This window comes from Geotrypetes seraphini, chromosome 9, assembly GCF_902459505.1.
Source record: "Geotrypetes seraphini chromosome 9, aGeoSer1.1, whole genome shotgun sequence".
Classification (NCBI taxonomy): domain Eukaryota; kingdom Metazoa; phylum Chordata; class Amphibia; order Gymnophiona; family Dermophiidae; genus Geotrypetes; species Geotrypetes seraphini.
The window spans coordinates 144,696,072-144,712,482 of NC_047092.1; the positions used below are offsets into that span (position 1 = coordinate 144,696,072).

At 43.9% G+C, this 16,411-nt stretch overlaps 1 protein-coding gene across 1 annotated transcript in view; it reads left to right on the forward strand.

The window, feature by feature from the left end:
* Nucleotides 1-16,411, forward strand: part of ACSL3 (acyl-CoA synthetase long chain family member 3) — a 192,159-nt gene that overhangs the window by 115,464 nt on the left and 60,284 nt on the right. Inside the window, exons 4-5 of the mRNA XM_033957807.1 lie at nt 4,664-4,773; nt 8,445-8,583. Coding sequence (XP_033813698.1) covers nt 4,664-4,773; nt 8,445-8,583 — 249 coding nt within the window. The remainder of the gene's footprint in view (nt 1-4,663; nt 4,774-8,444; nt 8,584-16,411) is intronic.

A 16,411-nucleotide genomic window follows, 5' to 3' on the forward strand; every position in this document is an offset into this window, starting at 1 on the left:
GGACAGGAGCGTGGAAAGATCGCTTCTGCCTGAAAACCCGCTAGACCACCAGGTAAGGCTTAAGGGAACATAACATAAGAACATAAGAAATGCCTCCACTGGGTCAGATCTGAGGTCCATCGCGCCCAGCAGCCCGCACACGCGGCGGCCCAACAGGTCCAGGACATGTGCAGTAATCCTCTATCTATACCCTTCTATCCCCTTTTCCAGCAGGAAATTGTCCAATCCTTTCTTAAACCCCAGTATCGTACTCTGCCCTATTACGTCCTCTGGAAGCGCATTCCAGGTGTCCACCACACGTTGGGTAAAGAAGAACTTCCTAGCATTCGTTTTGAATCTGTCCCCTTTCAACTTTTCCGAATGCCCTCTTGTTCTTTTATTTTTTGAAAGTTTGAAGAATCTGTCCCTCTCTACTCTCTCTATGCCCTTCATGATCTTGTAAGTCTCTATCATATCCTCTCTAAGTCTCCTCTTCTCCAGGGAAAAAAGACCCAGTTTCTCCAATCTCTCAGCGTATGAAAGGTTTTCCATCCCTTTTATCAGACGTGTCGCTCTCCTCTGAACCCTCTCGAGTAACGCCATGTCCTTCTTATGGTACGGCGACCAATATTGGACGCAGTACTCCAGATGCGGACGCACCATTGCCCGATACAACGGCAGGATAACTTCTTTCATTCTGGTAGTAATAACCTTCTTGATTATACCTACCATTCTATTCACTCTCTTAGCAGCCGCTGTGCACTGTGCCATCGGCTTCATTGTCATGTCCACCTTTACCCCTAAGTCCCTTTTTTGGGTAATCTCATTCAATAACATCCCTCCCATCGTATAGTAGTTGTACCTCAGGTTTCTGCTTCCCACATGCAATACTTTACATTTACATTGAACTTTACATTGAACTTCATCTGCTATCTCGTCGCCCATTCCCCTAGTTTGTTCAAGTCCCTTTGCAATTTTTCGCAGTCCTCCTTAGTCCGAGCTCCACTAAATAGTTTGGTGTCGTCCACAAATTTTATTATCTCACACTTCGTCCCTGTTTCTAGATCATTTATGAATATATTAAATAGCAGCAGCATAAGCCCTGCGGAACACCACTCGTGACCCTCCTCCAGTCTGAGTAGTGGCCCTTCACCCCTACCCTCTGTTTCCTACCCGCCAACCAGTTTCTGATCTATCTATGTACGTCTCCGTCCACCCCATGGTTCTTCAGTTTCCGGAGTAGACGTTCATGAGGCACCTTGTCAAAGGCTTTTTGGAAATCGACTAGCCAATTCCTCCCCCTCGTGTGGTATTCCTCTGTGGTTGTCTTCTTTGAGGTCATCTGCTTCTTGTTCTCCCTTCCATGTTGGTGTTGGTATAACTTCATCTTTCATCTGAAGTTCGTTTTCTTCCACCCTCCTCATGTATGCTTCCTCAATGAATTTCTCGAGTTCCCTGACTTCCTCCTCGATGTGTGTCTCACTCATGAAGTCTTCAGCTGTCCTGATTGGGTCCTCCGTGGTGTAAAGTCCTTCTAGCTCCTGTATCTTGTCCTCTAGTCGCTTGACTTCCTTCTTCAAACTTTTCAGCTCCTGACACCGACCGCATACATATGACTTTCTCCCCGAGGGGAGGTAGTCATACATATGACAGTCTGTGCTGAACACTGGAAAGCTCATCTTCTGGTTCCCTCTGCTTCCATTGTCGTTCCTACTTTAAGATTATGTGTTCCTTCTGTGCCTGCTTCCTTCTGCGCCTGCTTCTTGCCTTGCTGGTTACTTCTTGTGTGTGCTGCCTTACCTTACCTTACTGTTGCTTGTGTATGTTCGTTCCTTCTGCGCCTGCTTCTTCCTTACCTTTCAGTCCTTTCCTGGTGCTCTTGGGTTTAGTGACTTGGCCCTTCTTGAGGCCCTTTGCAAAGGTGCTCTCGCTAAGGCGAGCGCCTTTGCCGCTCACTGAATGGCTGGGTGCCGTTGGCTCCTCCCTTTTTAAGGGGGAGTCTGGCGCTGCCTCTGACGTGGGGGTGGGCGTAGTGAATTCTCGCCGCTTCCCCGAGCCTTCTGCTTCCTCCTGCCTTCCCTCCTGTGCTCGGCCCGACGCTGCTCCTCTTCTCTCCTCGGCACTGGAACAAGGGAACCCCAACGCTGCTCCTTTCCTCTCCTCGGCCGCGTGTGCCGCGTTGGCTCCTCCCCTTTTAAGGGGGAGTCTGGCGCTTCCTCTGACGCGGTGGGATTGGGCGGAGCGAACTCTCGCCGCTTCCCCGAGCCTTCTGCTTCCTCCTGCCTTCCCTCCTGTGCTCGGCCCGACGCTGCTCCTCTTCTCTCCTTGGCACCGGCACCGGAACAAGGGAACCCCAGCGCTGCTCCTCTCCTCCTCCTCCTCACAGGGCTAAAAATAGCCAGGGGAAGCAGGGGATAAGGGCAGAACTGGCCCGAATATTCGCAGTTTTTCCATATTCGCGGGCTGGCTCTGCCCCAACCCCCGTGAATACAGATGGGGAAATGTAGTAACATAGTAGATGACAGCAGATAAAGACCTATATGATCCATCCAGTCTGCCCAACCTGATTCAATTTAAATTTTTTTAATTTTTTCTTCTTAGCTATTTCTGGGCACGAATCCAAAGCTCTACCCGGTACTATGCTTGGGTTCCAACTGCCAAAATCTCTGTCAAAACCTATTCCAGCCCATCTACACCCTCCCAGCCATTGAAGCCCTCCTGAGACCATCCTCCCCCCAAACAGCCATATACAGACACAGTACTGGCCTTAGTTCAATATTTAATAATATTTTCTGATTCTAGATACTCTGTGTTCATCCTTCTTTGAACTCCGTCGCCGTTTTCTTCTCCACCACCTCTCTCGGGAGCGCATTCTAGGCATCCACCATACTCTCCGTAAAGTAGAATTTCCTAACATTGCTCTTGAATGCCCCTATGAACAAATGCGGACTCTTTCGCTTGGAGAAGTAATGGGAAGAGAGATAAGAGGTTTACAAAATCATGAATAGGTTGTAACAGAAAAATGGGAAATGGTTATTTATAGGGATGTTGCCAACCCCCCAAAATTTAATTTTTTTATTTGGGGTTTTTTTTTTTTTTTTAGTCTGTCGCTCAAAATGGGTTACAAATCAGGTACTCAAATATTTTCTTTCTGTCCAATTGGGCTCACAGTCTATCTAATGTACCTGGTGCAGAGGAGGATTAAGTGACTTGCCCAGGATCACAAGGAGCAGCACAAGGTTTGAACTGCAGGCTGTAGCTCTAACCCAGTGGTCTCAAACTCGCAGCCTGCCAGGTACTATTTAGCAGCCCGCAGTCTGTACTAGTGCTTCCCGCTCTTTGCAGCATCCTCCAGTTTCCCCCCCTGGCCTCCCACTCTTACCGTCAGATAATTATCGCAACCTGCAGAGAGGATTGCCGGTGCTGTAGCGATCCTTGCAGGCTGCCGTCATCCTCAGCAGCACGTTCCCTCTGCTGCTATCCTGCCCCTGGCATCAGAGGAGGACGCAGGACTGCGGCAGAAGGAACATACTGCAGAGGCCTATAAGCAGCCTGCAAGGAACGCTGCAGCGCCAGCAATCTTCTCTGCAGGCTGCGGTAATTAGCTGACACTAAGACCGGGAGGCCAGGGGGGAAGCTGGAGGATGCTGCAAAGAAGGGGGGAACATGCAAGCCTTCGGGGGGAGAGGAAGATTTATAAACTGTAAAGAGTTTTACCTCATGCAAAATTGTCATTTCTTTAATAAGACATTAACTATTTTTTTCTGTGGCCCTCCAAGTACCTACAAATCCGAAATGTGGCCCTGCAAAGGGTTTGAGTTTGAGACCGCTGTTCTAACCACTACGCCACACTGTCTCCTCTTCCTGTGTTTATGGGTTTGTTTTTTTTGTTTGGAATTAAAATAATAATAATAAGGAATTCATTTTGGGATGTAGAGGGGGCAGGAAACAGTTTTGCAAAAGGTTACCCTATTTGTGACACAAGAAAAGACAACAAAAATTGAAGTAGTATTGTCATTTCAGGTGAAAACATGAAATGATATAGGAAGTATCATTAACATATTGACATTTCCCATGTTATTCCAGATAAATGCACATTCCCAGTTGCTTTTTCAAAGTATACCAGGACTAGGGGACATTTATGACACTAAGGGCTCCTTTTATGAAGCCGCATTAATGGTTTAACGCGCGTAATAGCGCGCGCTAATTTGCCGGCCACACTAGCCGCTACCGCAGCCTCTTGAGCAGGCGGTAGTTTTTCGGCTAGCGCGGGGGTTAGCGCACGCTAAAAATGTGCGTGCGATAAAGCCGTTAACGCGGCTTTGTAAAAGGAGCCCTAAAAGGTAGCATATTTAACACAAATTCACCATCAGACAATCAAGCTAAGGTATGGTAAGATTCCTAAAGAAGTCCATAAATAATTAACAAGGTAAATCTTTAAATGCTGTAATTTAATCTCTGGTCAGGAAATGCAGGAGAAACAGTTCTGTTCTTTGGGATCAACCTGGTTTTTCCCAGTGACTTGCAACAACCACTCTAAGAGACAGGATGGTGAGCTTGGTGGACTTTTTGCTTTGACCCAGTATGGCATATATGAAGGGAAGATTCAAAGCTTGTGTTTAATACTTCTCTATGCTGCTATCTGTTAATGAAGAACTTGTTCCTTTGCCTACTTATTTTTCAGTTGTAACGCTGTATTCCACTCTTGGAGGTCAAGCAATTGCACATGGATTAAATGAGTCAGAGGTGACGCATCTTATTACTAGTAAAGAGCTTATGCAAACTAAATTGAAGGTAAGTTCTGTATCTTTCCTTTTCTAAGTACTGGTGAAGCATGGTTGTATCTTCTCACACACTTTGATACAAGTGGTGAGAAGACTAACCTTCTCCACTAAACTTTGAAAATGTATTTATTTGGCAGTTTAATCCTCTTTTGAATTATGTTATAAATAGAACTGAAAATAAAAATCTTTTTTTTTTTTAACATCACACTTTTCTACTGCCTAAAAAAAGGTAAAAGATACATTTATTTCAGGTTAGTAATTATATCCTATTACTTTCTTTTCTGCCTTTGATTTGATCGCACATGTTGACATTTTTAAAATACTCTTTAACAGTTGCCCACCCTCCCAAAAAAAGCTTAAATAGAATAACCATGCCCAGGCAAACTAGGTGATTCCAGTCCTGGTTTTACGCTGTTGCGTATACCGCTGTAACTGGTAGTATTTTATGTGTGTGTGTGTGTGTGTGTATAAAGAGGACCATATCTCCCCTGCTCTCTTCCCTTAGTGTTCTTATCCAGGAAGGTATATATCAGAGTTACTTTGCAATCAGTAGTCCAGACCACACAGCCTTCCAGTGTAGACCGCTAAGGTGCTGGGTTTTATTGCTCCAGCTCCTGCTTCAGCTATCCTGTGTCCCCTATGCCTGAGTTCAGCATCACTCCAGCTCTTCCTCTCCCCCTGTTCAGCATACACTTCAGCAGGTCATGACAGAGCCAGAAGTTTATCTGGTTGGCAGAGCTTTTCATCTGCCACAACCCACCTCTCTGATGCAATTGCCTGTGGGTGTGACAGGGCATAGGAAAGGGTCTGCCAGTCAGAGAAGCAGTCTTCATTGCTCTCTGCTGTGATTCTTTGCAGCATATGGAGGACCTGGGAGGGGCTGGGGTAATGCTAGACTCAACTGTGAGGGGGGTAGGGGTTAGAATGATGTTAAACTGTCCAGTGAGGGGGCAGAGAGAAAGAGATGCTAGACAGGGAGGGTCAGAGGGGAAAGTGATACACCTGGAGCAAAGGGGAGGGGAAGTGATTCTGGGCCAAACTGGAGGGAAGAAAGTGTGAGGGCCTGGAGCCAGAAGGGAAGAAGAAAAAAAGATATGGGGGTGGGGGGGTGGGGAAGAAGAGCTTCAAAGAGACTGGACCACGAGGGACAGACACTGAACTAATAGAGGATGAGAGAGATGCCAGACCACTATAGGGGATAGGTTAGAGGCTCGGGGTGAAGGAAGATGAGAAAAGAGAAGCTTTACATGGGGCAAGACAGATATGGAAGAGATGCCGACTTTGGAGGAAACATAAGAATAGGGCTTCAGAGGGGCAGTACAGTAGAGGTCTGCACGGGAATCGCGGGGGTCCCGCGGGAATCCCCCCTAATATACGGGACTCCCACGGGGACCCCCCTTTGGCCCACGGGACTCTCATGGGGACCCCCCTCTAGCCAACGGGACTCCCCCAGGGGTGGAAGGCTTTGGAAGCAGGGTTCGTCCATATAATATAATGGACACGTCAGCCTTAGTAAAAGAGGGGGTTTATAAGTTAATTGCCTGAACAGAAAACAAAAAAAGGGTTCCACCAAAGAGATTCCACAAGGAAAACAGCAGTGCAAACACAAAAGAAACTGTGGAATTGATGATCCTGTCAGAAGTAATTGCTGTTTGTTATGGGGACGGGCGGGGATGGAGGTAATTCCTTGCGGGACGGGTGGGGACGGAGAGGATCCTGGCAGGGACAGGTGGGATTTCTGCCCCCACGCAACTCTCTACAGTACAGGACACATGGGGGGAGGGGGAGGGACACAGATACTGAATAAGTGGGGAGGTTAGGGATAAGGAAACCGTGGGGAAATGATGGACAGGGACACAGAGGATGAATGCTGGACATAACGAAAGATGTTTTTATCTTGTTTTATTTCTGTTCTGTAATTTATCTCGTTATTCTGATCTGATATTGTTTTATATGCATGTAAACCATTTTTGAATGATATAATTTAACAGGAAAATGGTATAGAAATGTAAAATGGTATGTAAATAAAATAAAAGGACAGGAAACAATGGAGAGTTGAGAAAAGCAAAAGATACTAGGTCTAAAGCAGTGCTTGGACCAAAATGTTGGAAGATAAAGTATAATTTTTCAATTTATTAATTGTAATTTGTCAGATGTGGGAAATGTGCATCCTTTTTCCTCTGCCCCACCCCCAGTTCCCACCCTATAAAACAGCTGAAGTTTGTGGATGTCTGCTCAAAACATTTGAATAGCCCTGCCATATATAGATATTTGTTATGAAGAATAAGATTATTTGTTGTTTGCTGTTTACTGTAAATACTTTTATAAGTTCTAGTGTTTGCCATAAAATGGTAGATATAATCTTTTTGATGTTTGAGGGCAAGCTATGGGTGAGCAAGGTGGAGAAGGCAATGAAGGGTTAAGGAATTCAAACTTCATAAACTTAAAAGCAATTTCTAGACTGCATAACCATTAAGTTCTATGTCAGGGGTGTCCAATATCGGTCCTCGAGGGCCGCAATCCAGTCGGGTTTTCAGGATTTCCCCAATAAATATGCATGAGATCTATTAGCATACAATGAAAGCAGTGCATGCAAATAGATCTCATGTATATTCATTGGGGAAATCCTGAAAATCCGACTGGACTGCGGCCCTCGAGGACCGACATTGGACACCCCTGTTCTATGTGGTTAACAAAAGATTAAATAATAAAACTACAATTGAAGGAAAAGAACCTGAAAGTTAGCGGTTAGTTACACAAGAATTTGAAGAACAAATAAGTGTTTAATTCTTTCCTAAAATGTAAATAAGAAACAGAGTACAATAGTAACAGTTTGAAATCCTTATCCCAAGTGGCAGCTTGATAAGAAAGAATTCGCTCATGATATTTTTTAAATTTACAATCCGAAATGAGTGGAAATGTGAAAAGAGCATGAGTTTTATGAGAGAACCTTTGTGTCGAAATATAGAAAGAGTTGGCCAGATATTGCGGAACTTGACCTAGGGATACTGTATAGCAGTGGTCTTAAACTTGCGGCCCGCCAGGTACTATTTTGAGGCCCTCGGTATGTTTATCATAATCATAAAAGTAAAATAAAACAGTTTCTTGATCATATGTCTTTTTAGCTATAAATTACCATATTATTATTAATATTAAGACTTAGCCAAAAGGAAAGATTTATAAACTATAAAGAGTTTTACCTCATGCAAAATTGTCATTTCTTTAATAAGACATTAACTATTTTTTCTGAGGCCCTCTAAGTACCTACAAATCCAAAATGTGGCCCTGCAAAGGATTTGAGTTTGAGACCACTGCTCTATAGTAAATACAGCCCAATTTAAACATGATACGTGCCTCTACTGGCAACCAATACAAATCATGTGGTTTGGTTGGGGAAGTAGGATGGTGTTTGGGGAGGGAGTGGATTTGTACTTGGAATTAGTTTGCATGTCACAGATGATTTTTCAACCCATGCCTTTAATGGAGCTTGGTATTTTATTGCTGCATTCATGGAGTGTAATTTTAAGCGTCGGAAAAGACTCGCCTTTGAATAACTGCTCTCATATGCTAAACTGTAAACTAGGCAAGGTGTCTTCTGTGTGTGATGTACTTGTTTCTCCCCTTCTTTTCGCTGAATACTGCCTGATGAGATAATTTGATGTCTGTGTATTATTTTCACAGGGGGTCATTCTGGAGGTTCCAAAACTGAAGCACATCATTCTTGTAGATGGGAAACCGTCACAGTGCAATCTGCCTGAAACAGTTGTTACTGTCCACACTATGGCTGCAGTACAGGCGATGGGGGCCAAATCACAAAACTGTATGTACTGCATTAACATTTAATGTTTTATTTCTAATCTTTTAAGTATTCTATTATAAAAGACATTTTTTACCAGCCTAAGCTATCCCTGTCTAGAATTATGATTAAAATCTGATTTCAAAGTTAGTGACCTAGTATTACTTTGCAGAATCTCCCTGTATAAACTGATAGATTACATTAAAAAAAAAAAGAGGCAGCTGAGTTTTATGTAAAAAGACCATTGTCTCTTGCCTTCTCATCACAATTTATTATTATTCAGAGGTTGTGTACTTTAATTCATGCTGCTGTTTTATGTGATGTGTGAAAGATGCTTCTAGCATAGCTTCTTTCACAGTCGTGCGTTATCATTGAAGATGTTTAGGTTGCACCGCACCAATTTGCTTTCAGGAGGAAATAAATACAGTGAAACCTTGGTTTGCGAGCATAATTCGTTCCAGAAGCATGCTCGTAAACCAAAGTGCTCACATATCAAAGTAACTTTCCCCATAGGAGGTAATGGACATGCGGGCGATTCGTTCCACATCCCAAAAAGACCCACCCACGAGGCCACTTGGCGCCCCCTCTCCCCGAGAACCGGCATCACACCGCCTGTCTGCCCGCCTGCCTTAACCCTTACCGTGATCGGGCACCAGCATGCAGCATCAATCCACAGGATGTGCCGGTGCTGAAAGAGCTTGCTGCCTGCCACTGATCTCTGCTGGGCCTTGAGCATATGCGCATGCTCAAAGTCTTCTGGCTTCCGCGCTCTCCGAGATTCTAATGAGATTCTCGGTTTCTCATTAGAATCTCAGAGAGAGCGGGAGCCAGAAGACCTTGAGCATGCGCAGATGCTCAAGGCCCAGCAGAGATCAGCGGCAGGCTCTTTCGGCACTGGCACGTCCTGTGGGTTGGTGCTGCGTGCCGGTGCCCTATCGCGGTAAAGGTTTGGGCAGGTGCCGGTTCGCGGGGGCTCGCATAGCGAGTCAATGCTCGGTTTGCGAGGCAAGATTTGCGACAGTGTTTTGCGTGTCTTGAAAAATACTCGCAAACCATGTTACTCGCAAACCGAGATTTGACTGTATTCTAAAATTCATATTTAAAGGGATGTGTTGTCCTGCAAGCATATGATGGTAGGGGTGAGGCAGTATGTTTTGGATCTTAAGATCTTCCTATCACCACAGAACAGAGGCGTGGAGCTGACACTTTTGCCCATTAGAGCAGTGTGGGCAGTATGAACCCAGAGAATTTGAGCCTACAGAAAGGAGTTGACAGTGGCAGCAAAGCAGGCCTGATGCCTTTGTCCTGAAAGAAGGAAGAAATTATTGATACACAGGGCAAAGAAGAAGCAGACCAACAAAATAGACATGATGAGACCAGTAAAAATTTGGCTGAGGAGAAAGAAAGGAAGAGTTAAAACAGAGGAAGTTTGAATGACTGGAGAAGAAAAAAAAAGGACAAAACGGGCAAATGAAATGGTTTGTGGTGGGAGAGTACTGCTCTGTAATAGCAAGTGCTTCAGTTAAAATAGGCACTTGCTTCCTTTTACCATTATAGTGCATTGCAGTTAGAACATAAGAATTGCCGCTGCTGGGTCAGACTAGTGGTCCATCGTGCCCAGCAGTCCGCTCACGCGGCGGCCCTCTGGTCAAAGACCAGCACCCTAACTGAGACTAGCCCTACCTGCGTATGTTCCGGTTCAGCAGAAACTTGTCTAACTTTGTCTTGAATTCCTGGAGGGTATGTTCCCCTATGACAGACTCCGGAAGAGGGTTCTAGGTAATAGATAAATAGCGGAGGGTTGGGTTGGAGAAGGTAGCAAGCACAGGAGTACCTTGTAGATAGGAAGCCATTGCATAACAGTTTCAAGAGGACCCCCTCCCCTAAAAAAACAAACAAACAAAGACTGAAAAGTAATGGTGCAGGAAACAAGTTGAAAAAGTTGATAGATCCAGACAGAGAACAGTTAGAAAAACTATAATCCTTCTGTTTTTAACTGCTGAATTTTGACTTGCTGCTAAATATTTTGTTCAAGATCAGAAATGTTTGTTCAGGTATGTTCAATCCTACATTTGAAATGTATCTGTTTATGATGGGCTTTTTCTTTTTTTTTTTCTTCTTTTTTTTTTAAGAACAGCATTGATCCACTTCCCTCCAATGTGGAGTTTAAAGGAAAAGAGCATCATTAAACATGCTGTTGTAGGGGAGTGTAGAAAGCCCTCATAAAACCTTCTCTAATCTTGTCTAATAAAATATTAGTGGCCAAATGGTGCCACAGTTCCTTGGAAAGGCTGATCCCATGGTTTTTGGAGTGGCTTAAGACCCCCAACCTCCACTCATGTGCTTTTGTTGAGATCAGACCCTCTGTTATAAGCCAGTGTAAAACACTGTGTTGTGGGCATATTGTATTTCTAGTGAAGAGCCAAGATGCTCACTGCATACTGCTCTTGTCTTCCTCCTCTGTCTCCTCCTGAATTCTTTAACCTATTCCTACCATATGCCAGGATTTTGTAAGGCTGGTCACCAGTGGTAAATCCCAAATCTTGGGACCAAAATGTGTAGTGTTTTTTTTTTTTTTTTTTTTCCCCTTTTGGTTGATCTTGTTTCCTGTTAGTTTCCTTGGTTACGCAGTGCCAGAGGCAGGGTCATGTGAATTTATCTGTCTGTGGCTGTGTTCTGGATGCAGGGGGAGGATGCTGGCTTGTACATCTGCTGCAGATTGCATGGGAATGCTGATTTCAAACAGTTTCAATTCCCAGCATGCCAGCTGGTGCTGCTTATATTCATGACTGAAATATGATCTGTTCATTTACCCTCTTCCACACCCCTACTAGTTTGTGCTGATATTAAAAACATTTGCACTTTTTTCCCCCCAGAGTACAGAGACATAACTATTGTTTGAACTGTAAGACCAAACTACTCATTAGTATTGACAGTATATTCTCAGTTAACCGGCACCCATTGGGATTGATAGATGCCAGATAAATGTAGTGTATTCTAGGACAAGCTGGGAGCATATTCTCACATATTGTTGACGTCATCCATGGAACCTGGTACGGACAGTCTGAAAAGTGAACTGTCACTTTAAATTTTTAGAGCTTTGTGACTACTTGCACCGCGCATGCGCAGCTGCCTTCCCGCTCGAAGAGGCTTGAGGTACCTCACTTCTTTGTTTTCCGCGTTGCCTTCCCACTTCGTGCAATTGTCTTCTTTTTTTCATTTGTTTTCATTTCCTTTCGTTAAAGATAAGTAAGAAGAGAAATCGTTGTTTTTTCCTCGGCGAGTTTCATGCTTCAAAATTGAGTTTCTTAGCACCAAGAAAATTTCTGTCCATGTCAAAACCTTTGATGGGTTTTAAGAAGGGCAGTGCGTGCCAGCAGTCTATTTTTGTAACCGACCCTCATAACAAGTGGTTTCATAGTTTAAACCCTGAACTCCGCATCGAGACTTCTACTCTTTAAAAACTCGCTCTCTTAAGGCCCGTCGAGCTTAGCAGGAGCATTCTTTGGCACAACCATAGACATTGCCAGATCATCTTAACTGTCAACATCAAAAGCTTCTGCATCAACATCGACTTCAAACTTTCAGCATCAGGGGAGCCAGCTCAGAAGCATCCACTCCCCAACAAGCATCATAGATCTCCACAGCATCGACGACACCAACGCTCCCCAGCTTCGCAGATTGTCTCCCTCATGGTATGCATCCTCATTGAGGTCATCCATTTTGAGACGACCTGCTGCACCGATGGTACCGGCTGTTGAGCTATCAGTATCCGTTATCTAGCATCGCATGTCTCAACTGCATCGAGTCTCTTGATGCAGACTGAACATCGACACCAACGCTCCCCAGCATAACAGGTTGTCTCTCCCTCATGGTAAGCATCCTCATTGAGGTCATCTTCGAGACACCCTGCTGCACCGAAGGTACCGACTGTTGAGCCGTAAGTACCAGTGCATTCTTTTAAGGTGTCGCAGGTCTAAACGGCATTGAATCTTTTGATGCAGACCAAACAGCGACATTAACATTCTTCATTTACAGGTTGTTTCTCTCTGAGGCAACCTGCTGCATTGAGGGTACTGCCTGTTGAACAATCCGTACTGGTGCATGTTTTCTGCAGACAGGCCATGAGTTCTTCTGGGGGAGCTTGACAAATGCTTAATTTGCACAAAATGCTGCTGTTATTGACTCCCTCGGTACCACCTCACGTAAGCATAGTGCTACAAGGCTTCAAGGTACCAATTAGAGAATGACACGGGGAAAAAATCTGTCCCCGTCACCGGCCCACCATCCTCTGCACCGCCCCGTCACCACCGTTCCCTTCACCGCCCCGTCACCGTCACCGCCATCCCTTTCACCGCCCCGTCACCGCCACTGCCATCCCATTCACCGCCCCGTCCCCGTCCCCGCTGCATCCATATAAGCCTTAGTACTGTAATATTTAGCTTATTCCTTTCTTATAAATCAAAGTTCCTGCTGCTGAACTAGAGAAAGAGATGTTCAGCTGGCAGGGCTTTGTTTATAAATTTTTATCAACACAACTAATATACTATTTTATCCTAAAGCAAAAAATAAATAAATAAATATAATTTTTTTTTCTACCTTTGTTGTCTGGTTTCTGCTTTCCACATCTTCTCATTGAATTCCTTCCATCCACTGTGTGTCTTCTCTCTGCGTCTTCCATTTGCTGTTACTGTGCCTCTCCCTTAACCCCCCCCCCCCAATTGGTCTATCACCCATCTTCTTCCCTCCGCTCCCGCATAGTCTGGCATCTGTCTTCTTCCCACTCTGTCTTCCACATTTCCCTTGGGGGCTGTTCCTCTCCACCCTCCTTCAATGTCTGTTCTATTCCCATATCTGTTCTATTCCCCTATCTTCCTCTTCCATACCAGTGTGTCTCTTCTTTTCAACCCCATCTAGCTTTTTTCCCTCTTTCTTCCCCCCCCTGCTTCTAGCATCTGGCTCACCTGCCAGTCCTTCCCTTTCTTTCCTGCTGTGGGTTTTTCTTTCCGACTTCATCCCCTTGGCCCAGAATCCTTTTCCCTTTCCCTCCCTCCTTCCAATTTGAGCCGGGAACACTAGCGATCGCATGGTCCCCGCAGCCACTACCTGCCTGCCCAATCGATCCTAGTGTTTAGCCAGCTCTCTCCCTTCTCCTCACCTTAGTTTATAGGTTTTCTTTTTCGGCGACCTGCACGCTTTCCCAAAGAGCCGCGCACGCGTGGCTGCTCAGTGTTCAATCTTCTGCTCTGCTGCAACTTCCTGTTTCCGGTTGCGTCAGAGCAGAAGATCGATTCGAAACTGAGCAGCAGCGGGTGCGCGGCTCTCTGATAGCGTGCGGGTCGCCGAAAAAGAAATTCTACAAACTGAGGTGAGGAGAAGGGAGAGAGCTGGCTAAACACTAGAATCGATTGGGCAGGCGGGTGTGAGCTGCGGGGACCGCACGATCCTTCATGCCTCACTGCGGGGAACAAGGCCATTTACCACCCTGCGGGCGGTGAATGGCCTTGTCCCCGTCGCCGCAGCGACTGCTAGTTTTCTTCCCCGTTTTCGGCGGGTGACCCGCGGCTAAAATGCGGTGGCCGCGGGTAAACCGCCACCATGTCATTCTCTAGTACCAATGTCAGCTTTTCATTCTACTTCTCATTGGATCTTCTCTGAGATTGACCTTCTCCATCGAACATTCGATCCGCTGCTTCAAAGCATCAACTCTCTTCTTCAACAAGACGTTCCAAGCCGAGGTATCATCCTTTCTAATCGTGTCGATCTTATGCATCTGACCGAACAAGAAATATTCATAGATCCTCATCATCCTCTTCATGGGATCGGTACCGAGGACATTGTAAGTTGTTTTTTTTTTTTTTTTTGAAACACAAACTTCTCTATAATTCAAATTTCCAATGGGACTCGAACGATGCATTTATTTTATATAAGCCTGAATCTTATGGGCATTCCCTTTGAACTGTTAGAGGAACTGCCTTTCGGGAGATCACCATCTTTAGTGGATCTTTCCTTTCTTGGATATATTTGGCAGCTGGGCACAGCCCTGCCTGTTAATTTGGAAGCTGACACTGAACTTAACGCTCAGTTCATACATGCTTGGGCTATGATGAGTCTCCCAAAGAGCTTCTCAGGTTGACGTTATATGGCAGGCTTACTGAGACAATACACCCAAACAGGAGATTTTACCTCATTCCAGTAGAACAAAAGAAAACAGAGAAGGCAACCTGTGGTGCTCAATGCCTTTATTTGAAATCAAGAACCTGTGGTGTTCAATGTCTCAACAAATTGGGGCACACCTTTAAGTATCATGATTGCTCCAAGAACACTGGACTCAGTTTTCTCCATGGTCCACATCACTCATTACTTCTGGACTCAACCCTTAACAAATATTCCAGTACATGAGTTTTAAACCTCAGCAACTTTAGGATATTAAGGCTGTACTTGAGACAAATTTGGACGTCGCCTTTATCAAAATTCTGTGCTGGCAACCAGAATCCTTTCTTTTACTTTGTGCCCATTTATCTAAAGCAACTTATGAGGAAATGACCTGGTCCTGAGCAGTACATTCCTTCAGAGCACCTTCTAGAATATTCATTTACTGGCAAATATATAGCATGGTCATCCTATCATGCTTTTGAGAGGTCATCGAGACTTTCTGCAATATTGGGGAATATGAGACACCTAGTATAGCTAACAGTCTCTTGTACCATTGTGGTGACCACAACATGAAAGGATTGGGAATGCTTTGAGTAGCACAAGTCTACTTCCTATTCATATCAAAAGCGATATACTTTTACATCTCGGCTACTGCCGCAAAAGCAGCAAAACAAACAGCAGCCTTAGCAATTGCACACTGCAGCTCCTTCTGAACATGCTCAGCCTTTCTTCATATGCCTCTGAAGAGCAACACTCTTTCAAGTTTCAAGTTTATTAAAATTTTTTGATTAATCGCTTTGTCATTTTTCAAAGCGATGAACATACATATATATAAATAGAATTAGTTAATATTACAATCTTAAAAACAAAAATTAAAACATTAATTATACATAATAGTAAAAATAAATGTAAAAGAGACAAAAAAAACATGACATGACATGAATTTAGGGAAAAAAAGGGATAAGAACTACAAAATATAATTAAAAGGAGGTTGGGTAAAAACATAAGGTAGGAATTTATTTTCTTTAAATATTGAATCATTGTGTTCCAGATTATAAGTTATTAATCAAAAGCGTCTTTGAAAAGGAACGTCTTTAAATTAATCTTAAATTTATCGATATCGTGCTCTTTTCTTAGGAAGATTGGCAAGGAGTTCCACATTTGTGGAGCAGTAACAGAAAAGATGAATTGTCTTCTAGTATTTATAATTTTAAGAGATGGAATTGACAGTAAATGCTGTTCGTTAGATCGCAAAACTCTATTTGTGGACTAGGGAATCAGGGTTTTATAGATAAAAGCAGGAGTTTTAAACAACATTGCTTTAAAAGTCAATAGACATATTTTATATGTTATTCTATGGGTTACTGGAAGCCAGTGGGCGTTCTTAAGAAGCGGCGTTACGTGATCAAATTTTTTTTTTTTTGTTATTAATTTAATGGCAGTATTTTGTATTATTTGTAACCGTCTTATTTCATTTTGTGCAATTCCCTTAAAAAGTGCATTGCAATAATCCAATTTGGAAATTATTAATGAATGTATAAGAATATTTAATGATTTAGAACAAAGATATTGCGACAAGGAACGAATTTGGCGGAGTCTATAGAATGAAGATTTGACAATACTGCCTATATGCTCATGAAAGGTTAATTTGCTGTCAAATATAACTCCTAGGATCTTAATACTATTGACTACTTGT